Source organism: Lepisma saccharinum, chromosome 9 (genome assembly GCF_977018435.1).
Source record: "Lepisma saccharinum chromosome 9, izLepSacc3.1, whole genome shotgun sequence".
Taxonomy (NCBI): Eukaryota; Metazoa; Arthropoda; class Insecta; order Zygentoma; family Lepismatidae; genus Lepisma; species Lepisma saccharinum.
The window spans coordinates 48,978,371-49,004,463 of NC_139237.1; the positions used below are offsets into that span (position 1 = coordinate 48,978,371).

The following is a 26,093-nucleotide window of genomic DNA, read 5'->3' on the forward strand; positions in this document are numbered from 1 at the left end:
TCTCGTCTTCGCGATTAGCCAGACGTGGCAAAACACTGAGGTAAAATAAATAAAAACTACGTAGTAACACAGATTGAATGAATGCTTTATAGATCTAGTGATATATACTAAAATGTAGTCTTGAGAGATTTGGAAATATCAAGAGAGTTTCAAGCTTCCGTAACATTGGAAAAATCCATTTTTGTCCGCCATCTTGGGTCACTCATAACCATTGCCTCCAATTACATCATATCAGCCATCTAACGTATATGATAGCTATAACTGCAAACCTTTAAATTACCTGTAGTTATTACGGCCACATACTAGCGACTTGTTCCGATTTTGACTACCGCCTCTTATAGAAAAGTTTTTAATTAAAAGATACAGCTTCTGCGATTTACGTGTCGTAAATAACGTCAATGAAGCACAGGCTAATAAAATGAGAATTTAAAGCTATCGCAAACTTGCAATTTTCTTGCCCGCCATTCTTAAATGTTTTGACTGATATTGCTTCAAGTACAACAGGATACCAATTGTTCACTGTATCTAACCTCCTAGCATGGTACAGCGTACCTAACGCCGTGAAAATATTGTTTATCCTGGGCAATTTTGAAACGCATCTTCCGATTTCGCTGAAATGAAGAAAAGGATATTTCTCCGTAGAAAGAATTTCCGGTAAATCGCTATTGTCCTGATCACAAAATTCCCTCCTCATTTCGCCTCTTCTATATGAGGCATTATTTATCTCAAGGATTTGATCATGGCTCACATGTAGCGAATAATGCCGTAACATTCCTGTGAGTTGATATGTACAGTATTTCAGAGTTAGACTTAGCATCGTGAGGAATTATGGAGCTACTTGGAAAATAAATAACAGGCTCCGCTCCTTTTACGTGATTTACATAAGCACAATAGTTACGTATACGTCATTGTTATGTACGTATATCATTGTTTTTATTGTAGACGCCTCAATATATACATATATACAAGAGAGCTTAACTAAAGTTTTGCTAATGAGTTTCTATTTATTTATTTGTTTCAATAGTATTTTTCGTGATAAAGTCCAGATTCTTATGTATGCACATTCTAAGTAAGAATTAAATTAGCAGATGATTGTGCTTATGAGATTACGTTACGACACGTATCAGTGTCCTTTACATCCAAGAATATTATCGTGTCATAGCCTACTTGCTTTTAATGAAAGGAAAATGATTACATTACTGGCTCTTTTATAGGTATGGAGATCCTCATTGATTTAGAACTATCGGCAGAATTGAAATTTTATGAATTAAACTAATTTAAATTATTATTTGCGATGTAAAATTAAGCTCTGTAAAATAAACTGTGTCTGCTGTGATTTGCCTTGCTTTAAGTTCAAATTGGTTTTTTTTTCGCAGCGAGCTTAGAGGAGTTCAAAGCCTCTCTCTACACATTGATGACTTATTCTGCGATAGGAGACCTGAAGTCAGCAGAGACTGTTGCCCGTTACCTATTCTATCGCTCGCAGCTTCTGGACAGGCACATTGAGGTAAGCCCACATTTTCGTTCACTCTTAGAATATAAAACATCTCATACATTCTCCTGCAGCGTTACACAGATTTGCAAAACAATCATTCATTATACAGGATGTCTACCAGTCACGAATGTCAAGAAAAGTCAATAAATCAACAGGAAGGTCAAGAAAGTCAACAACAGGTAGGTGAAGAAAGTCAAGAATAAGCCAAGTAATTATGCTTGTGTTCAAGAGGTTTTGCTAATTTTTTTACAGTATAATAAATTTACATTGTTACATACCTGTTCTGGGATTTGATAAAATTGTATATTTGGAAACCTAAATTTGTATTGAGTTGTGGTTTAGATTTGTTCAATTTGTTTCTTAAGAATTACATTCTTGTAGTGTGAAGTTTTGTAGAAATATTAAATAAAGTAATGTGGCCATTCCCCATCCAGGATCAAGTTTGAATCATTAATTTTTACTTGCATTAATAATTAGAGCAAGTCTAAATCTCTGAAGTACAGCTTCAGTTGTAACCTTAACCGGTCTTATGGTAGGGGTTTCCCATTGAAAAACATCTCTATTTTCTTAATTTTCAACTATATCTAAGTAGGTGGCGATTAGATAAATGTTAAGAAAAATAAGAGAAAAAGTTCGAGAAAAAGGAAAGTATTGTTATTTTTGTTATTTTGGTAGACACCCTGTTATAGCGATAATATAATTTGATACAAAAAATAGGTCGTTTTGCTTAGGCACTATTTAGAGTTGCAGAAAGACTGTTTCATTCTCGCAAGTCCCTCTTGTATCGAAGAAAAACTGAAAGTATTGTCTTAGGCTTTGCTTACATACCCAAAACGCATCATATATTCTACTGAATCTTGTTTAGAGTTTAGAAATAATCCATTTCAACCACTTTTTAACACCTTACCTCGGAATAATTAACTCTCGTGCTCCCCCTGCTTAGAATTGTTAAAATAACTCATCTCGCCCGTTTCCTTCGGGCCACGGATAGATTTTCGAAACCATTACTTCGATCTGCCGAGTCCATTTTATATTTCCAAAGCAACTAATTTCACCCACTCCATTCTGGCCTTACGTAGATTTTCAAAACAACTAATTCATTCCACTAAGTCTTGCCTAGATTTCAAAACCCGAGCGTCTTAACAGATTTCCTCCTGTCCAGCTTAGACATTCAAACGAACTAATTCCTTCATTCGACCTACTGTTCAGATTTCCAAAAAAACTATCATATTGGGTTGGCAACTAAGTACCCGCCGTTTCTTATGGAAGGTGTTAAAAGGTTAGTTTTCAATAAACAGATACAAGTAGTTAATCAATAATGTATTCTCCTGTGTTGTTTACAACGTTTTGCCAACGTTCAACAAGGTTTTCAAAACCTCGTCGGTAAAAATCACGTGGTTTAGACTCGAAAAAGTCATCCAACCAAGCTCTCAATTCTGCATCAGTATTGAACGAAACTCCCCGCATAGCATTTGAAAGAGATCGAAAGAGGTGAAAATCGGTTGTTGCCAAATCTGGAGAGTATGGTGGGTGTGGCAGCACTTCCCAACCATAAGCTTGAATGGCGTCCTTGGTCATATTGGCGATATGAGGGCGGGCGTTGTCGTGCAGTAAAAGAACACCATGCTGCCGATTCGGTCTTTTCTCTTGAATAGCCGTGCTGAGTCGTTCCATTTGTTGCACATAGAGTTCCGCGTTGATCGTTTGGTTCCTTTCAAGCAATTCGAAATGGAGAATCCCTTCCCAGTCCCACCATACGCACAACATCGTTTTACGCGGATGAAGTTCCTGTTTCGCGCGTGGGGTCGCTTGTTTCCCGGGGCTCAGCCATTCCTTACGCCGCTTCATATTCATGTAAAGGCACCATTTTTCATCGCCAGTAACGATTCGGTGAAGAAATTGTTCCTTGTGTCCATGGGTTGCACGGTGCCGAGCAAGCAAACAAGCGGAGATTGTGGCTCGTTGATTTTTGTTTTTGACACTTAAAGTGTGAGGCACCCATGCTCCACACTTCTGAACCTTTCCCATCGAGTGAAGATGCTTCTCTACAGTAGTGTGGCAGCAACCCATTGTCTCTGCCAGTTCCCTTGTTGTTTGACGCGGATTTTCATGCAACAGGTGGTTCAATCGCTCTTCATCGAACTCAACTGGACGGCCAGAACGAGATGCGTCTTTGAGGTCAAAATTTCCTTTTTTGAACTTCGCATACCAATCACGGGCGGTTCTTTCAGCTATAGCACCCACTCCATACACAGCACAAATGTTGCGAGCAGCTTCTGCGGCCTTAGAACCTTGATTAAAGGCAAATGATGTACACCTTCGTGCCAAACGTATTTAATGTCATAGAGATTTTTCCAATTAAAAAAAACGGCGGGAACTTAGTTGCCAACCCAATATATTCTTCTAACATTGAGTGGATATTCGAAACAGTTCACTGATTCATCTGAGATCTTGGATCGATTTTTTAAGCAACTCATTTTATCATTCTTTGTTGGTCCTGTTCAGTTCATTCATTCTTCCGGGGCCCCATTCACATTTAGGAGACAGGTTCATACCTTTTGCTGATTCTTTTAAGATAACCAATAGCAGCTTATACAATATATTGAAAACTGCTTAGTTTTCCAAAATTGTACATGTATTCCTCAGATCCTGGCAGCTAATCTGTTCCCCCAGCAATTGATTAGGCTAATAAAAAAACAGTAGAGTCTATCTTCCCGTCCTTTTCTAGATTTCGAAACTTACCAATACCTTTCCTCAGGCCGTATATTTCCTAAACAGCACATACTCTTTTCTGGACTTGTTACAATATACATACGAGGGTCACTATTTATATTTTGAGCCTTGGCAACACTGATTGAAGTTAGGCGCGATTTGACGTTTGCACGGAATCGTCTGGCATTATTGACCATAACGTACTTCAAATGTTTTGTCAATACCTTCATTTGTGTTGTTTATGTTGCCTTGGAGATTGTGCGACAACAATAAAATGGAATTAACTCGTGAACATTTTCGTGCGATGATTTTTTACGATTTTCGACGTGGATTATCAAGACAAGAGTGCATCGATCAACTTACTTCCACATTTGGCGATGAAGCCCCATCCTTTGCCACTGTGAAACGCTGGTATAACGAATTTAATCGTGGCCGCCATTCGCTTCGCTCACCGACGAGATTCGCGAAGGTCGTCCAAAATCAGTTGTTGTTCAAGAAAACATTGATGCTGTGCAAAACCTAATACTGCAAGATCGTCATGTGACATACTGTGAGATTGAGGCAACCATAGGCATTAGTTCCACCAGCATATATAAAATATTACATGATCATTTTGCTGTGAGAAAGGTATGTTCTCGTTGGATCCCACACAATTTGACAAAAACTCAAAAAGACGCTCGTGTCAATTGGTGCAAACAAATGCTCAATAAATACAATCGTGGTGCTTCAAAAGACGTATATAAGATTGTAACAGGTGACGAATCATGGATATATGCATATGAGCCGGAACGTAAACAGCAGTCGACTGTATGGGTGTTTCAAGATGAACCCAATCCAACAAAAGTTGTTCGCGCTCGAAGCACATCGAAACAAATGGTCGCCTGTTTTTTCGGGAAAACTGGTCATGTGGCAACTGTGCCTTTAGAGGAACGTAGAACGGTCAACTCTGAATGGTACACAACAATTTGTTTGCCAGAGGTCTACGGCCAAATACGGAAAACAAACAAACGCCGTCGGATCATTCTTCATCAAGACAATGCCAGCTGTCACACATCTCGTCTAACAACAGACTTTATGAACAGTAAAAAAATCGAATGGATCTGTCATCCGCCGTACAGTCCTGATTTGGCACCCAATGACTTCTTCTTGTTCCCGAATGTCAAGAATAAATTGCGTGGACAACGATTTTCGTCGGCGGAAGACGCCGTTGATGCGTTCAAAAACCATATTATGGAGGTGTCTCAAGAAGATTGGAAAACTGCTTTGACAAATGGTTCGAACGAATGCAAAAGTGTATTGACCATAAAGGAGAATACTTCGAAAAACAATAAAGCAGTTTTCAATGCCAAATTCCTGTTTTTTCATTGTTAGGCTCAAAATATAAATAGTGACCCTCGTAAAACAATTTATTCACTATCCTGCTTACAATTTCAGAACAGCTCTTTTTTTCCTGAAGCTTTCTTAGATTTCTAAAAATGTATATTCATTGTGTTCCCTGCCAATTAATACAAACCGAATCCTTCTTACTCCTTGAGTCTTTTATTTGAATTTTACCTTTTTTGTAGTGAGTGGATCCTACCCAAACTTTCACATGAGTTCTTCCTTTTTGTACGTTACTTCTACTAAAACTAGTTACGGTTTTGGAGAGGAGCAATTTTTTCTAAAACACCATTTCAAGCTGCTTCTTATTGTCAGAAATGAACACTTAGCCTTTCACATAGACACAGGCAAATATAAGTATCTGCTCCTTTGGTTTGATTTGGTGCTTTAAGTCCACTTTGTGCACAGTAAGGCTACCGGACTGGACCTACAGTTTAAAGTGGGATCCGAACCAGTATGGCTTCCACCGAGTATCGAACCCGGGACCCCTTGATTACAAGGCGACAAGTATCTGCTCGTTTATTTCGACTTCTTCACTAGAGATTTGTCGAGTGCATTTCCTTTTGCAACCACTATTCGATGTCTTTCAGTACAGTATAACGCTTGCTTCTTGTCATTGCAGCTCCTGTATCTGGCAGTAAAGGCGTTTGCCCAGTTTGGTTCGCTGGCCCTCGATCGCCACAGAGCTCTCACGGTGTCCCTGGCAACCTCGGGAATGGAGCTAACGGACACTCTGGAGCTGAAACCAGACTCCCCGCCCCACAACCTCCAGCTGCCCAGCCTCCCGACCAAGGTCTTCATTTATGCTACCGGTGCAGGCTGCGCAACAGTACAGGTAAGTGGTTAATATGCATTTACGACCGTTTCAGCTCGGAAAACCTGCAAAACACGTGTTTCGTCTTTGTGAAGAAGTGTGGTAAGAACATTTCGACCGGCGGAAACTAATGTCGACAGAAAGTTATATCAGATAGTTGCACGTATTAAACAATATTGCACTACAATATATGGACTAGTCTCTTGTTCTTACAAGCTAATAACTAATAAGTATGATACAGTAGCAATGAAATTGGAAGGGTCTCAGAAGAGTAAATGCATCAGCTGAACCAAAAAAATACATAACGTATGTAAGTCAGACCAAATGTTGAAGTGTATCGTCGAGAAAGATACAGGAAGTGCATCAAAACGCATCAATTGATGCATTCAAGAGTATATCGTCTGAAATAAATACTTGCATCATATGATGCACTTTGGTGTTACTTTTACGATACACAAAAATGCACCAAACTGTGAATGTGATTCTTCGCAGAGCCCATAGAGGACACTTTAGTGGATCAATCGATGCGTTCTGGTGTATCAAACCGATTTGATGCATTTAGGTAGTTTTTTTGCGTACACTAACTGCACTCGTACTTTACACCTACTTTCCCAACAAGGATGCTGTAAATCCTTTCCTCTCCGATGCGTGATCGTAGTCTGTTTATCAAGATTGTTTTCATTTAAGTATTGTATTTTAATAATATCTGGACCAGTGGCGGGGATTTGGTTCCAAAACCGGTGGGGCAAGGTGCCAAACTGGGGGGCAAAGACAGTACATTTCTCATTGTAGATAAGATTTAGCATAGTGCGGGGACAAAAGTTGTGAGAAGTTGGGGTGGGAGGGCAACTGCCCCTCTCGCCGCCACTGATGATGACACCAATACAGATTAAATAGTATACCTAGGTAGATTATTCTTTCTCCAATCGCTCGTTTCTTTGCATCTTTAGCTGAAAATATTATTTCTAAGTTATAAGTTATGCTATTCTTCTAATGTAAAATTTCTGTTCGCTTTAAGTTTTAAATTATTTGACATTAAGGGAGATACATACGTTCATAAATTAATATAAATTATATCCTCTGCAATGTTTTATTCCAAACCTGTACAGTATAGATTAATCCACCACTTACCTATGAAAGTCGTTGCCTTGTATAGGGTCTACCAATTTGAACGTCAGATCGTTAACAATAGATAGAATGAAAACCACAAATAATAATGACATACATTTTTTTTATTTTGAAGAGTAAACAATGGCATTATGTTTTGAACAACATGTCGTTCAAATGTCCTCCTCTGCTTCGGTGGGTGGAATGGATTCTGAATGTTCAATTTTGCAGCACGTCTGCACAGATATTGAACGGTATAGCCTCAATGGTCATGAACTGTGCGTGGCTTAGTCTCATAGACCTTAGATTTGACATAACCCCATAGAAAATAATCCAGGGGGTTAGGTCACATGATCTTGGTGGCCAGTTCACATCACCCTTTCTGGACAGAACTCGTCCGGGGAACTTTTCCTGCAATAATTCCATTGTTTGGCGAGCTGTGTGGCACGTTGACAAAAACACATTTTTGATATCAAGATTTGTCAGTTTAGGCCACAAAAACTGCACCACCATATTCTTGTATCGCTCCCCATTGACAGTGACGTGATTTCCATGTTGGTCCTCAAAAAAATAAGGCCCGATCACGCCATTGGCCCAAAAATCACAACACACAGTCACTTTCTTAGGATGAAGGGGTACGTCCAGAATCACTTGCGGATTTTCATCCTACAGTTTTCGTTTGTTCTGTCGGTCGATTATGTTGACCATAAATTCCTCTCAATGCACGAAATGTCTGTCGAACTGAACACGAATTTCGATAATAAATTCGAATAATTTCTATGCGTTGTTGCATTGTGTATCTCTCCATGATAACTTGCCACAGACTACTGCATACAGATGTCACAGTCCCATCTCGTCATTCCAGTCAGTGTTGCCATAACACCCTTTCAACGTTCTGACGTTCAAATTGGTAGACCATGTATAAGGGCAGACACAATCACGAAGACGTGAAGTAGGATATCCCTGAAGATGGAGAGAATTCAACATATCGGGAAAATGCACCGAAGGCCGAATTTGCTGTGAGGAAGATTTATACAAAAACGGATATGTTTTCGGGTGACATACTCCATATGTATAACTCCAAGAGCTCACACAAAATGGCAGGAATAAGAAACAGCTCCGGTCGGTATGGACTCGGAATTTTAAGAAGTATGATTGGACTTCACGGGTCGGGAGGGAAACGAAACGGAACTGATCGGTAGACGAAAGACAAATGCATGCAATCAAGTACAAGCTCGTCCACTACAGCAACAGAAATAAAACCATTCGCTTCTGAATATACCATATGTTGCTCTGCTTACTCTAGAAATAACCATTTTGTGAATTGTTAAAGTTTTGTGCATCACGTCAGAATTTTTTTCATAATTTTTTTAAAAAATAAATCTTAGAATTTCAAATAATATTTGCATATTACTCTTACACACAGAAAACTATATGCATCAAATCAACGCCTTTGACAAGAATCAGATTTAAAGTTTGATGCATTTTTCTATATCGTTTGTAAAGGAAACGCCAAAACGCATCGTATGATGCAAGTGAGTATTTGTTTCAATGTCGATCTGAACTTAATACATGAGTTGATGCATTTTCTGATACATCTTTCTGCATCTTGCTCGACGATGCACTTAAACATTTAGTCTCATCTACATACTTTATGCATTGTTTTTGTTTCAACTGATGCATTTACATTTCCGTGTGTAGAGAGGCACTTTCTCTGAAAAGTATGCATTTTTGTAAGTATTGAATGATCTGAAAAGAGAATACGTAGTAAAGTCTGCAGGAAAGTGTTGATTTTCAGCCTGTTCTTCTAAACGGCCAGTTCTTGTTTCAAATCCTGGCTGAAACTATAGTGCAGAAGACCTTAAAAAGATCGCTTCGCGGGCTTCCAGCAGACAACAATATTGGGGTGTGTCTGCGAGAACCAATCAGGTCCGCGAATGATCGAGCCCGGTTGCCACAGCTAGCTCGCTGCACCCTTCTGGAAGGGAGAGTGACCTCTGCCTTTTGCTACATCGGCCTGTTTGTTCGGCTGAGGAGCAGACGACGCGAGAGTATCGGCAATAGTGTGCGAGCGACGTCTGCTGTTAGCCCGCGAAACGCTCTTTCTAAGGCCTCCTGCACTATAACTTCAACAATACGCACGGTCATACTTGCGAGACCTTCCGAAGGCACACTGTAAGTTACGAAGAGTGCTGAAGTAAAAAATTGCGACGCTTTTTCCGCAAAACCACATCAATTGGAGAGGAAGTGAAGCGAGCCTTTTCTAGCGGAAGAAGTTTGACCCGCTTCCGCCCCAGTGGGCGATCGTTATACTTGATTGTAGGTATCTTTCTTCCGTCGCATTTTTTGTGCCTCTCCTACTCCCAGAGTTTGCCCAACGGAAGCTGCCAGGAAGATCATCTCTGCAATTAGAACAAACACTGTAAGTCAGCACCGACAAAAAGCAAGATTTGCGACTTGTCTTTTCTCCAAGCAACGTAACGAAACAATGGCGACAAAACTCGCATCCACAATGCGAGCTGCTTTGTTAGGAATCGAAGCAACGGGTATCAAGACTACACAACTAATGGGGCTATAACAATAGAATAATATCTTAAAAAATAAAAACTTGAAGAAAGAATTATGAATACTCGAAAAGCCCGTTGTTTGTGGTAATTTTACAGAGCACTCGTCCATCCGTAGAACCAAGTTCAACTTTAGGTGACTTCGAAGTTCCATATTATCGTGAATTTCTGAATGTACTCTGTATGGCGAAGACCCACGTCATTTCACACCGTCCCTGAAGAATTATAAACAACAAATCCTTACTCGTTATGATATATTTTAAAACTATTGCCAATACTGCTTTATGTTCCCGTGTTATGTACTTGAATTTGACTGTCGAATTGAGTCTGTGTATGTAAGAAATCCGTCTAAGTTTCGTTGTTTAGAACAGTACCGCATCATAAACTGTGTTGAGATAGCAACATCTTCGTTTTTATCTGTGCGAATCATCGAATAAAATTGTAGCATGTATGTGGGAAGATTGTCCATTAATCACAGAGGAGAAATAAGTTTACAGAAGGACACTGGCTCATTTTTATCGAGAAGAGCTCTGTAAGAAGAATTTCAGAAAATCACTTACAAATATGTTGAAAGGTGATCCTCAAAATAACAACTACCTTCCTATGCGCTCAGTAAGGAAAATAAAATCCATCAGAAGAAGTAAGAAAAATTACATGGATGCCCAACCCTTACCACCCTAACATATCAAGAACTTTGCAATCTTACGGCATCAAAGCCGCCTCAATAACAAACTCGATGAGAGACAAAGACTTGGAGACCTCAAATTACACTGTATTCTAAGACCAAACAATGCAGGTATTTCTAATATAGGCTAGTGTAAATGTCAACAGAATTACATTGGTAGACATATAAGAATCATTCAAGAGATAATATATGAGCAGTTCAATGGAAGTGAAAAAAAATAAGACTTATAATCAGGTCTGTTGGGACAAATGCAACAGTGCAACCAAATAATATTTTCGAAAAATATCCAACTCTCATCAGCAGCCAAGAAATAGCCAATCGGTTACAACATACAATTTTAAAGAACATGGAAAACTAATAATAATTTTAAAAACTGGAACATTAACACAAGAAGTAACATTTGACGAGCTGCATCTACTAAGATGTAAATGGAGCGGCTGTGATCTGGTCAAAGAGCATCTGACTGCTAAGCGGAAAACCCGGGTTTGATACTTGTGGTGGGTGATGCAAAGGTTTGAAATATTTTGCGACTGTGTCTCGGCATAAACCTTCCCTAGGTTTCATCCAGCCTCTAATAAACAGACACCTGTAGGCAACCCTAAGGTATTAAGGCGGCTTTCACAAATAACAAAGATTGTTTATATTTGTTTGTGGTGGGGGGGGGCTACCTCCACATCCCCGATGTGTCTAATGCACGGTGCAAAGACACGACGAAACACACGTTTTCTTTTACTTTATTAAGATCAAAATAAAATTTATTTACATTGCATACGACCATGTGGTTAAAGTGCGATCTACATCTTACGTACAAAATAAACAGTTGTAAATTTTGGCAGAGGGTTATCGAAATCTACAGGCAATAAAATATTTATTTTTGCAACAAACACGGAATTAATATCATGTCATACAATGATTTATGCGATATGCCTTTCTTTTATCTCATTTATTTCTTTTTACACGTTCAAAGTTAATTTTATAGAATAAAAATTCAATGCAGTATGTATCGAGTTGTATTTTACTGTCTGTAATGGCGTTGAATAGCATATGCAAAATGCCGATATGCTGAATCTAACAAATGTGACGTGATTTGCGAATTCTGTGTATTGCATTGAATAGGGGTCCCTCTAATTAATAAATAACACATACTTCCATTTTTTTAAAAAAAAAATGATCCCTAGTTTTTAATATGCCGCCGATATAGAACGGCAGATTACTTTCGACAGATGGATGCAGCGAAAATACTATTTTCATGTGTTTAATTCTTCGTATCCATAAATATGAAATCAATAATATACACAGGACAGCAATTGAAAGTTCATATTTCTACTTCCGTTTTTTCATTACGTTGGCTAATAATGAACTACACTCCGATGTTTTTTCATCAGAGTAATGACGTTCAATTTCAAGATGTTTCTGTCAAATATCGGTTTTCTATTTTTTTTTAATTCCGTGAGAAGTTAATTAATTAATACAATCAAATGGAAAAAGTTGCATAAATCTACGCAAGAGCACTATAGCCTGGTGCAAATTCTCAGAAATGTGGCTGTAAAAAGTGTAGGAAGCATTTTTGAGGAAAAGCGGGCAAACAACATTTTCTGAATGTATTTGATGTGCTGATTACGAATATTTTGTTTGCCACTCTCGATTTTGATGTTATGTGCTTCAAATCGCTAAGAAACGAAATGGCGGCCATACGAAATGAACTCCAAATAACTTTTGAAGGAACAGAAACAAAATAGTGATTTTGGTGTCAAACATTATGTTTTTGGGTATGCTGAATCCAAATATTATGTTTCGTAATCTGAAATTTTAAGCTATGTGCTCCAAATCGCTAAAAAACAAAATGGCGGCAATACGAAATGAGGTCCTAATAACTTTTGAGGGAGCAGAAAGAAAATAGTGATATTGGTGTCAAACATTATGTTTTTGGGTATGGTGAATCCAAATATTGTTTCTAATCTGAAATTTTAAGCGATGTGCTTCAAATCGCTAAAAAACAAAATGGCGGCCATACGAAAAGAGCTCCAAATAACTTTTGAAGGAGCAGAAAGAAAATAGTGATCTTGGTGTCAAACATTATGTTTTTGGGTATGCTGAATCCGAATATTATGTTTTCTAATCTGACATTTTTGAAAATTCTTGTAGTTTTTTCCTATTTTTTAAACAAAAGAACCACAAAAATGACTAAACCTATTATACATTTTTTTTCTTTTTTTACTTTATTTCAGAATAATAGAAACATAGAACCATGGATATACTTATAAATTTGAAAAGACCTGCACCTGTGAGCCTTCATCTTAAGATGTTTCTTGAGGCCGAGTGGTTAGCACATCGCGCTGCGACGCCAAGGGTCCCGGGTTCGAATCCCGCTCGGGCTTGGTTATTTGTGAATGTCCATTCATCAATTTCATCATCACTCATCCCCATCTTTGCAAGTTAGCCAAGAGGCACAAAACGCGAAGTAAAAGAAACTAAATCAATCAATCATTAAGATGTTTCTTATCAGTTTCTGCAGAACATTGCAACAAACAAAGGATTTAGCTACTTCAGATATTCAAGATACTCTCCTCAAAGCTGTGAAACACTGGGCCAGGTAAAGCTAGACACCTTCGTGAAGGAAAGAATGATGGCCCCTGGTAAAAGTCACACACAAGTCAAGTTAAGTGATCCTCTACATAAGTCAAATGCAAAGACCTTGAAGCCCCTCTATGAAGTTAAATTGGTAGTAAGTGGCAAGGAAACCATTTTGATAACTGACAGAAATATTCTCCAGCGCCTCGTAACTGACTATGAGGCAGGTCGTAATGTGGATCTAAATCGCATTTTGTGTCATGAACTAATGCCAATTCCAATCTCCCTTGCCAACACAAACGGAAGTCTGAGAACAGGAAACAAAGCCATTCTATCTGATGTGATGACCAAGGATGTAATTTGTCCACCTGATATATCAATTCCGTCTGCGTCATGCCTTATAATAGATGGTCAAGCATTAGTTGTTGCACTTGGAAAGCCTGCAGGAGTTTTAAACTTTGGTCAACTGGCAGATGTATTTCTTAACTTTGTACTTTCTATGGGAAGAAGCTTTAAGAGGATTGATGTCACCTTTGATCGGTATAACGCAACTTCAATCAAGGCTGGAACAAGGGATAGGCGCTTGAAACATGCTCATTTAGTAAGGAGAGTAATAGAAAATGGATCCGTGCCAATCCCCAACAAATTCAGTGACTTTCTTGCTAACTCGGAGAATAAAAAAGATTTGGCCTGTTTTCTCTCTAATCATTTGATCAACAATGCTCCTGAAGACAAAATATTTGTGGTTTCCGGTGAATTTCACAAGGAGGATGCCGTACGAACAAACAATCGTGATTTGTCTATTGAAGGATTGCAGGCAAACCACGAAGAGGCGGACACGCGCATTGTAGTTCACTGTCTTAATTCTGGTGCTGATAACATTGTTGTCTCAGCACGTGATGCAGATGAATTAGTGCAATTGGTAGCGTTATTTCACAGGATTAGATGTACGAAATTGTGGTTGCGAGCAGGAACATTATAAAAAATAAACATTCCAATACATGAAGTCAAGCAGAAGCTTTCATTTACGGATCCTGTCTTCGAAACTTTCATCCCATTCCACGACATAACAGGATGCGACACAGTATCCTACATTGCTGGGATCAGAAAGAAGACAGCATGGAAAATATTTAACACTAATAATAATGATCTACCAAATCTTGGTGTTGACGAATTGAAACAAGAAACAGCACACAAGGCAGATAAGTTCATATGCAAGTTGTATGGTGTACCGGATGCAAGCAGCTGTGATGAAGCCAAAGTAAAGCTGTCCAGCAAAGGAAAAACACCAGAAGCACTGCCCCCCCCCCCCACTACCGATGCTCTACGGTTACATGTACAACGGGTCCATTATCAAGCCATGGTGTGGAGGCAGTCGGTCATACCAAGACCTGTGTTACCACCACCGACTATCTTAGGATGAATAATGGTTGATGGACAGCTCGTTCCAAAACTTCAATCGCTGCCACCAATTCCACAACCCTGCTACGACATTGTCACCTGTGGTGGTTTGGGTGGTTGTATATCCGCTACATGTTCCTACAGGAAAGGCCAGCTTGTATGTACTGCAGCTTGCAAATGTGCAGATACTACCACTAAGGAGTGCATGAATATCCGTGACTAGAAAAATGTTATACTATTTTTGTAGTCAAAATAAGGTTGAATAAGGATAACGTGAGGATTTATCATACACTGGTACTGTTAATATTTCAATATGGTCTTATGCTTTGAATAATATTATTATTTTGCATCTTTACTTCAGAAATATTCTATATTTTTTTTCTGTGTTAAAAACCTACTGTTACACTGTTTTATTCCTAGTTCAAAAGTATGGATACGAAACATTACATGGATGCACGTAGCCACCATTTTGTTTTTTAGCGATTTGGAACAAACAGCTTAAAATTTCAGATTAGAAAACATAATATTTGGATTCAGCATACCCAAAAACATAATGTTTGACACCAAGATCACTATTTTCTTTCTGCTCCCTCAAAAGTTAATAGGACCTCATTTCGTATTGCCGCCATTTTGTTTTTTAGCATTTTGGAGCACATAGCTTAATATTTCAGATTACGAAACATAATATTTGGATTCAGCATACCCAAAACCATAATGTTTGACACCAAGATCACTATTTTGTTTCTGCTCCTTCAAAAGTTATTAGGAACTCATTTCGTATGGCCGCCATTTTGTTTCTTAGCGATTTGAAGCATATAACACCAAAATCGAGAGTGGCAAACAAAATATTCGTAATCAGCACATCAAATACATTCAGAAAATGTTGTTTGCCCGCTTTTCCTCAAAAATGCTTCCTACAGTCAGAATTTTCGAAAATTGTCCCAGTCTACTAGAACTCTCCAATTCACTCGATTGCTTCCAAACAAGCAGGAACTCTTTGAATGTAACTGCAATTGTCTAAAAGCTTAAAAGAATATTAGAGTAAATTGATGTATTGGAATGTGACCACTGAAATCACAAAGAGTTATTTGCTTTCCATGGATGAGTAGTTAAACATTCTGGGAACGGAAGAGGCCGTTAGAGTTATATGCAGTGATGTGCGTCTACGCGTAAACAACGATAGTCTACATTCTATACGTAGACTATTTTATACACGTAGATTACGTAATCTATATAAACAACATGGCGAAAGGTGATAACTTAGCAAAGGGCGCCGTGGAATTAAAAGAAAATTATACTGCGTATCAGTTGCTGACGTTTGAAGAGAACTTTTCATACTCTTTCATCCAAATTTGAACAATTTCTCACCTAGGAAGAAACCTAATATAAGAAATATTCTAGTGTTTTATGGGAAAAAGATCACTTTTGCCTGACGACTGCCATATGTTGTTGTTTTTTGCATACTATTTATCTTCTTCCATAGTTCATAATAGAAGAGAAGAGCAATTTTGTTGTAAATAGGATTCTTTTCATTTCGTTAGGAACCAATATACTGTAGTTGAAAATGTCACTTTCCCTTCATGAAACCCTTGAAAATTAATTTTAATGCACTTTAGATTGTCTACGTAGTCTATGTAAACTACAACCCAATGTAATTTACGAGTAGATTACGTGTAGACAACGCATGTAGACGTAAACTTATAGTATACTGCACATCACTGCTTATATGCCTGCACGTGTGTTTCCATATGATACATATCGTATACAGTGACACAATTGCTCCCTTTACTCATTTATTTAAGCAAGGAAATGTAAGGAATGTATAACGAAAGAGAAGAGTCACGGTTTTAAACTGAGGAGGAAATTAAGTGACCAAAAAATGTGAAATTAATATTTTACTTCTGACGTTAGCAGGAGCGGCTTAAGATAACATTTTCATTTGAGCGATTGAGCGAAGTGTTTTTTAAAAATAAAACGTGACCACGTATGTCCGTTACCTCTCATCAGTGATGTGCGTCTACGTGTAAACAACGATAGTCTAAATTCTACACATAGACTATTTTATACACGTACATAACGTAATATATGTAATCAACATGACGAAAGGTGAAAACTTAGCTAAGGGCGCTGTAGAAGTAAAACAAAATTATAATGCGTATGAGTTGCTAATGTGTGAGAAAAACCTTTCAGTCTCTTCCTTTCAACTTCGAACAATTTCTCACCTAGGAAAAAAGCCTAACCTAGGAAATATTTTAGTGTTTTGTAGGAAAAGGACTACTTTTGCCTCACGGCTGCCCTCTGTTGTCTTCTTTTCATACGATTTATTTTCTTTAAATGTTGGTAGAAGTAAAGAGGGAAATTTTGTTCTCTAGAAAGATTCTTGTCAGTTCGTTAGGAACAAATATAGTTGAAAATGTCGCTCTCCTTTCATGAAAGCCTTCAAAATTATTTCTAATGTACTTTAGATTATCTACGTAGTCTATGTAAACTACAACCAAATGTAATCTACGCGTAGGTTACGTGTATACAACGCATGTAGACGTAAACGTATAGTGTACGGCACATAACTGCCTCTCACCCGTTCATTGGTCAAACGCTCTCCAGTCACTACTTGCGCAGAGTAATTACTTCGTTCACTCTCTCCAAAGATTCCCGGGACGGAGTATAGTGTGTGATTGCTGTTTCCGAATCTTCCGTTTCCCAAGTCCGACGAATCAGCAATTCCAAAGTCTGGCCCGTAACTTCCATAGAATATTTTTAGAGAATGTTATCTTCGTTTGTTTGAGAGTTGAAATTCAGGAGCAGAAGAACATGGATTTGTTTGTGATTTAACAAATGTGACAAAAGTGTTATATTTTCTCTGTGGCAAACGTGGAGATAAATGTTGCACTATTATTCTATTTTTCCATCAATGGGAAAATATAGAGATAAATATGATATAAGCATTCTATTCTTCCATCCATGGGAAAATGTAGAGATAAATATGATATAAGTATTCTATTCTTCTATCAATGGGAAAATGTAGAGATAAATATGATATAAGTATTCTATTCTTCCATCAATGGGAAAATATAGAGATAAATATGATATAAGTATTCTATTGTTCCATCAATGGGTAAATGTAGGGAAACAAGTAACAATTTCATTGTTCAAAAATTGGAAAATGTATAATTGAAAATGGTAAAAGTATTCTATTTCCCCGTGAACTGGAAAATGTAAAGATAACGTGACAATATTTTAGTTTATCATAAATGGCAAGTATGTACAACCTTGGTGACAATGAAGTTCGACCAGAAAGGAATACATGATTAAATGCACAGAGGCATAGGCGGTGGAATGGGTGACCCGCAGAAGTGACGCATGTGTGTAAGAGGAGGCGTGTGAGCAGGCACGAATCGTGATCCCAGCATGTTGCACCCACGGTCACGTAAAGAACGAAAACGGGGAACTATACGCGTGACATTGAACTTCGACCAGGCACCAGACCCATACGGAAAAATTCCAGATAGTGGCGCATTCGACGGAAGCATGACATCACGGACACGATAAGGGAGTCCGCCGTATATAAGCGCATGCTGTGCACCGAGGAACCGCAGTGCATCGTTACCATGGCCAGGGGCAAACCTATTGACAACACCGTGAGGAGAAGAGTGGAAGAGTTGCAACGGGATGGACTCAGTGAACGGGAAATAGGGCGCCAACTGAACTTACCCAAGTCAACCGTCCACTGCATCATCAAACACCACCAAAATACGGGTACTACAGAGCCAGTTAAGGCCCCCGGTCGAAAACGCCTGCTGAGCGTGCGTGACCTACGGATATTTAGGCGCTATATCCAGACCAACAATCATGTTTCTGTGGCCGAATTACGACTGTGGACTCGAGAATGCTTTCACACTGAAGTGTCAACCAGAACCATTCGCCGTTACCTACAGCGATGCGGTTACCGAGTGTACGAGGCGAAACGTAAACCCTTCCTTTCCATGTTGAACAAAGGCAATCGACTACGGTGGGCACGAATGTACCGGGGATGGACATTTCGACAGTGGAACAGGGTTTTGTGGACGGACGAATCCATTTTCAATGTTGTGTACGGGAAAATACGGAAAACAGTCATTTGTCGGAAGCAGGAACAGAATGAAGCAAAATGTTATGCACGTCGGGTACAGAAACCTGCGTCAGTGATGGTATGGGGATGCATGACGGCATCTGGGGTTGGCCCACTACACGTCCGTGAGGGCATTGTGAATGCTCACGCCTATACACGCATACTGGAGCGGCATCTTCCCACAGTGCGAAGGCACCTTTTCCACAGGCGGCGTCTCATCTTTCAACACGACAATGCCAGGCCTCATACAGCGCGGCTGACAAGAGAATGGCTGACTCGCCATCACGTGCGAACTCTGCCATGGCCACCATCGAGTCCCGACCTCTCGCCCATTGAGAATGTGTGGCGTGTTCTTAAGTGACGTGTGAAACAGAGGGGACCCACGACAGTGGCTGCTCTTATCGCCTGCCTGCAGGAGGAATGGCACCGCATCGATGTGGAATACCTTGAACGACTCGTCCGCAGCATGCTCCGATGCATTGCCACAGTTATTCGTCGACGGGGCGGCGTCACACCATGGTAAACAGGATCCCCTCTAACAGTGGTCGAACTTCAATGTCACGTGTAGATGGATGAAAATGTTTTATTTGTGTGGACACCATACATTTCTGCGTTGCAGCGGAAATTTATGTTTTCCTTTGTTCCATGTAGCCTGCTGAATAAAATATGTTCAGCATATGCATGTGTTCTCCTTCTTTCACAACGCACTCCTATATTTGTGACTGGTCGAACTTCATTGTCACTAAGGTTGTATGTTTTTTATGTTTCGCACTTAGCAGAAAATGCAACTAATTGTTCTTTTCTACACTTCAACAATGCATAGAATAGAATAGAATAGAATGGTCTTTATTTAAGCAGGCGTGTTTCGGCCTCATGGGCCGTTCTTACAACCAACCCTTGTCAAAGATACAATAAATGAATAAAAACAAAAAGAAAGAAAAAAAACACATAATGATCATGATAATACAATAAAGATAATATAAAGATTATACAATGATAAAATAATACATTGAATAGATTAGTATAAATACTGTTGAGTAAAGATAAGTAATAAGTCTTCGGTAGTTCAATGTGTATGCGGGGAGGGGGAGGTAGGTTAGGTATGCATTATATGATGTATAAGTGCAGGTGCAATTGTTAGCATATGAAGGTTAATTAAGTTGTTGGGACAATAGTAAGTTCTTCAGATTTTTCTTAAAACTTTGATGGCAAATAATGTTAGTCAATGGTGCAGGCAGTTTGTTCCATTCCCTGATCCCTGTAACAATGATGGACTTGTTATATGTGGCGGTTTTATGTTTGGGGATTTTTAGATTGTGCTTGTTGCGGATATTATGTTCGGCTGATGTTCTACGAGAACAGATCTTATCGGATAAGTATTTTGGGGAGCCACTCTTAAGTATTTTGTGCATCAAGGTGAGTGTTAAGTATTTTCTTCTATTGTTAATGTTTAGCCAAGAAAGTTTCTTTAAATAGGGGGATACATGTTCCTTTCTGTTTAGGTTAAATATGAAACGTATACAACAATTCTGAATTTTTTGAAGTTTATAGTTTAAGCCCTGGGATATATTACTGTACACTGGAGCGCAATAGTCTAACGTGGATAGGACGAGTGATTGCATAAGACGATCTTTAACATAAGCGTCCAGAGCATGTTTTAAATGATACAAAGATTTAAGTTTCCCCATACAGTTTTTCACAATAAATTCGACTTGTGGCTCCCAATTTAAGTGTCTATCGAACACAATCCCCAAGTTTTTGCTTGTATCCACTTCGCATAGCGGTATACTGCCAAGAGTTGGAGGAGAAGGTGCGTTTTTGTAAAGTTTCTTGAGTGTACCATGAGTTCCTATGGTCATGAAGCAAGATTTTGTTGGATTTAATTGAAGGGAGTTCCTCCGTGACCAATTTGTTATAGCATCCAGGTCGAATTGAAGTTTGGTCATCGCATTATCGTAGTTTTCTGTATTACACTGAATATAGATTTGCGAATCGTCAGCATACTGATGGTAGTGGCAATATTGGACAGCGCGGTCGAAATCAGCTACGTAAATCATGTATAGTAGTGGACCCAATATACTTCCTTGAGGGACGCCTTGTTGAACAACTAACCATTTAGAGTATGTGACTTCCGGTTCCCGATATTTCACACGTTGTTTCCTGTTGCCGAGATATGATCGAAACCAATTTAACGCGTTTCCGGTAACGCCATAGTGATACAGTTTGGCCAATAACAATTCATGATTGATCGAGTCGAACGCTCTTGAATAGTCCAACAAGACTAAAAGTGTAACTTCATTTTCATCTATTCCTTTACTTACATTGTCTACGATATCTACCAGCGCAGTGCAAGTACTATGCATTTTTCTGAAACCAGATTGAAAGTGTGGTAGGAAACCTTGAATATGTGAAAGTATTTGTTCATATATTACTTTTTCAAATATTTTGGACATTGTGGATAGAATGCTAATAGGTCGTAGATCTTTTATTTCTGTGGGGTTGGATTTTTTAGGTATAGGTGTTACTTCGCATTTTTTCCACTCTTGAGGGAACCAACCTTTGGAAAGGGAAAGATTAATAATGTGCGTAAGAGCTTCTAAACAAAAGGGGATGCAATACTGTAAAATAGTTAGGTTTATGCCATCATAACCGCACGCTTTTGATTTCATTTTGTTAAAAATCTTACGTACTTGTTCGCTACTTACTGGGGTAAAAAAGAACGTGTCATTGTTGGGTTGCTCAAGATACGTGTTGGTTTCATCAATCACCGCTGCATTGTCATCTGAGGGTGCACTCGGCTTAACAAAGAACTCGTTTACCGCATTCGGCCGAAATGTATCTGAGGAGAGCGCATTACTCTTTTTATTTGGTAAAAGTCCCTGGCTTCTGAGGTTAGACCATAAGTTTTTAGCATTTTTTACATTCATATTTACCGTTTCGTTATAGTGCTTAAATTTTGCGTTTCTGACTGCTTTTTTGGCTCTGTTTCTGAAGTATTTGTACGATAGGAGAGCGTCTGGGTCTCCTGTATTTACATATCTCAGATGAAAGAAGTCGCGCAACTTCCAGAATTCCCTTACTTGATTTGAAATCCAGGGGGCGGGAGGTTTGGTTACACGAATTTTTCGCTGGGGGGCGTGCTTATCTATTAATCTGATAATGTTATCATTCAAGGCCTCCACCGCTGCATCTACGTCCTCGTTTCTTTCGATTTTGCACCATTCCACATTTTCCGCGTCTTTACGAAACTTGTCCAAGTCCATGGTTTTGAAATTTCTAATTTTGATAATTTTTTTAGATTGCTTTGGTGCGTACAGGTCAAATATGGAGTATGTTATATGGTGATCTGTGATTCCAGGTAACTCGCTCTGCCCAATTTGCTTTACAATTAAATCTTGTGAACAAACGATTAAATCAATTAATGACTTTGACGTCGCTGTCACTCTGGTTGGCTTGGTAATTAATTGTTTCCCGTGAACTTCCTTGATTATACTCTGAAGGAGTCTAGTACTGCTTTCGTTTTTTCTTAACATGTTGATATTCCAGTCGCCTAACGCAATGAAGTAATCGTAATTTAAGTATAGGTGTTGGAGGATATCTGCTACGTGACTGATGTGAGTATAGCTGACATTTGGAGGTTTATATGCTACCATAAGTCCAATTTTTTTCCTATCGATAGTTAATTCGATTACAAGGTACTCTACGCCGATATCATTATTAACGAACCCGTCTAAAAGTTTCCATTTAAGCGATTTAGATATGTATAAGCACACACCACCTCTAGATTTGTTTAATCTATCTTGTCGAACTAATGTGTAATTTTCGATGTCTACTATATTATTACTAATATTCGGTTTTAACCAGCTTTCTGTAATGGCTATCAGGTCAAAGTTTAAGTTCGATATCATTTCTTTAAATTCATCTATGGAGTTGAGTAAACCTTGAATATTTAGATGACATAATTTAAAGCCATTTTCAGATCTATTTATTTCAGCTTCGAGCTGTTCCTATATATTGCAATTGCTGTGGCGGATATTAATGGGCGACTCATCAAAGTAACTGGAGTGAATTCTGATTGGGAGTGGCGTTTCTGCACCATTGACTACATTGGTAGGGTCATTTATATTTATCGTTTCCTCCACTGTTGGTCATGAAGTATATATTCTGTCCCAAGTGTGAATTGCATATTGGAATAACAATGAAAATGTGCATACGCATAAAAAAACAGGTGCTAGTTATCATAGTGACTTATTACTACAATCAAATTTTTAAAAATGTAAAAAAATAAATGAAAAATTTAAGAATAAAAAAGTAAAAATTAATATAAAAATGTGAATACTGACACAAAAGAAGAAAAATAAAAAAAAAATGAAAATATTTGTTGATTAACTAAAAATGGGAGAAATATAGATTTTTGAGCTTGCCGATATATTCTGGCGTGAGTTAGAATACAAGCTGAGGGTTGTTTACATTTATATAACAGTCTATTATGCGACAGGTTCATGCCCTCCTTTCGCCACCATTGAGGAATGCAGAGAGTATTGCAAGCTTTGTATGGTTCGGCGCGGAATGTTCTCCTGCATTCCCCTCCCCTCTACTTTTGACTGGTCACCGTTGCCCGTACGTCATTGATGGGGGAAGCAGTTCCAAAAATAAACACAACCACCGTTAGGAGGGGAGTGTGGCGGGACAGCGTTACTTTCTGCTGAACTTTGCGATGTCCTCCGGGTCACTAATCCTAACCACGTTTCCGTTGTGTAGGGCAAGTACATTCCCATCGGTTGTCCATACTCGTTCGAATATTTTACTAAGCCTTACCTTGTGAAAAAGGTCCAAATTTGCTTTTGTTAGGTTTTCAGTTATGAAAATACCTGTCCCTGTAGCCTTTAGGTTCTTCTTGTTCTTGTAGACCAAGTCTCGCTGGGCGTAGGTGACAAAGCGCGCAATGATCGGCCGGGGTTTGCCATCACGTCGCGGTGCTCCCAGTCGGTGAACACGATGAAACACATTTTGTGGCACTTTCACTTTCACCTGCTCATTGATGATTTTTGAAGCAATCACTTCACACTTTTCACCCTCACTTTCATTGATGCCATGAAAAACAAGGTTCAGGCGACGGTCATATTGTTCCAGGGAATTCAGATCCTTTCGCACTTGCTTCACTTGCTTGTCTAGCTCAGAGATCTTCCTCTCGTGATCGTTTTTTACTTCTTGAATGGCATCCTCCACGGCAGATTTAATTGCAGTGGTCAGCGCTGGTTTAATTTCTTTCAACACCGCATCACTTGCAAATGCCAGGGCGATGCGTCTGTCCAGGTCTCCGAACTGTTGGTTGAGTTCTTTCACTATGGCTGTCGAGATGGAGTTTTCAATCCGTTGCCACTCAGCTTTGCTGATTCCCATTTTTCGGGCAATACTGCTCTTAACAATTTTTTAAAAAAATACGACAGAGTAAGTACTTGTGCTGCAGTATCCCCTCCTCCGTGCAAGCTCTAGTTGGGTAGACGGACCCTCTTACATGCGGTTCACAGCGGGCGACTCAAGCGGAAAGAGAGAGCTATTCATGCACGTCCGAACTCCTTGAAGACTGAGTTCATCATTTCATTTATACAAGCCCATTGTTATATCTATGCTAGTAGCCATGTTACTTACGTAGATTGCATTGTCTACATCTGTTACATAGTCACCAATGTCGGTTGTTATCGTTCTTTATGGGTAGAAGAACATCACTTATATTATCTTATAGAAAGATAAAAGCACTTGTGTAAGAAAAAAAATATATGTAATTACAAGGTTCTTATTTTTCTTCTTTCAGGGACGCGTTAGCTACTCTACATATTCCCCCTCAAGTCATACGGAGCTCCTGGATTTGTGGGCAGGGGTTGAGGAAGAGAATGTACCAGGTCCTAACACCTTGGAGCAGTTGGAAGGAAAGATGCCTGTGTTGAAAATCAAGATCTGTTTCCGGTAAGTTTCAAATTTGATTTTCCTTCATATCATTAAGAGTTATTAAACTCACAGCCATGAAAATAGGCGACTTGGCTGAATTGCGCTGGTGCCACATATGTGAAAATAAAAGCGAGAGCGGGACAAAAGTCACTGGTTCCAGCGCAATGTGTGGCAACGTCAACCGGCCTGCGTTTTCTAGTTCCAGCGTCAGACCGACCTCTCTCCGGTGCACTTTTGTGTCATCCCTGACCTTTCGAGCAAATACTGTCAGTTTGAATCACATGGATTACAAAGACTCTACAACGATATATTTCATTCTCTTAAACCTCCGAACACACGACGTAGCAACAGCGCGAACTTCTGTCACCCGTCTAATTTCATGGCCGTGCGTATAGGCACATTTTCATTGATTTCATCTTGGCGTTTATGATAATTATACATTACTTACAAGGACGTATTTAGGGGGTGCAAGGGGTCCGGACCCCCCCCCCCCCGGAAAGATTTACTATGTGATAAAACTAAATAATGAAAACAATGAAATAATAAAATAACTAAATTTAAATTAATATACTTGTTGTTTAATTGAGGGTCATTTATTTCCGCTGAACTTATTGGAAGGCAAGAATTATATTGTGATCATGGGACTTTCATGACAGTACCAAAGAAATTTTATGCAAAATGTATTACTACTAATAATAATATTCATAACATATTACCAGGAACTTTACTTTTCGTCAACTGGATATAAGATTTTTTTTATATATTCAATAAATATTCAAATCTTTATTCATTTGACATTAATTTCCTTGCCACGCCAGTTTTTCTTTATCTTACAACGTTTGCTGACCTTAACTATAGTTAAGCTAGAATACGTGCTGTTATATCACTATCCTTATACCGTCCTTTTATCTATTCATATAATAAAATATAATATTAATTAATTTGAATACTTTAATTAATACTATTTTAATTAATTTTATATAATTATAATTATTTAATTTTATTATTATTATTATTATTGTTGTCGTGAGACACTTGGTTTAGACCTCCACACCGAAATATATTTCTAGATACGTACCTGATTACTTATCCATACGAAACTCATGCACTTTGTTTGAGGCAGTAGCATTCGGTGAAACAATAGTTTTCTTCAAATTTCACTCAGGGGTGAAATCAGCAACCGAAGCAATGAGAAATATGAGAATGTTTCATATTCACCCGCGAAGCTAAGAGTATAGGGAGAAACAAAGAGGCTGAAACGGTGGCAAAATCTACCTTTCCATCATCATCAGTGAAACCTGACTTAA

General features: G+C 38.8%; 1 protein-coding gene across 2 annotated transcripts in view; it reads left to right on the forward strand.

Moving 5' to 3' along the window:
* LOC145992043 (C3 and PZP-like alpha-2-macroglobulin domain-containing protein 8) overlaps window positions 1-26,093 on the forward strand; it is a 911,691-nt gene that overhangs the window by 832,027 nt on the left and 53,571 nt on the right. For both annotated transcript variants that reach the window (XM_083128164.1, XM_083128165.1), the window contains 3 exons: window positions 1,377-1,507; window positions 6,210-6,422; window positions 24,653-24,804. In XM_083128164.1, coding sequence (XP_082984290.1) covers window positions 1,377-1,507; window positions 6,210-6,422; window positions 24,653-24,804 — 496 coding nt within the window. The remainder of the gene's footprint in view (window positions 1-1,376; window positions 1,508-6,209; window positions 6,423-24,652; window positions 24,805-26,093) is intronic.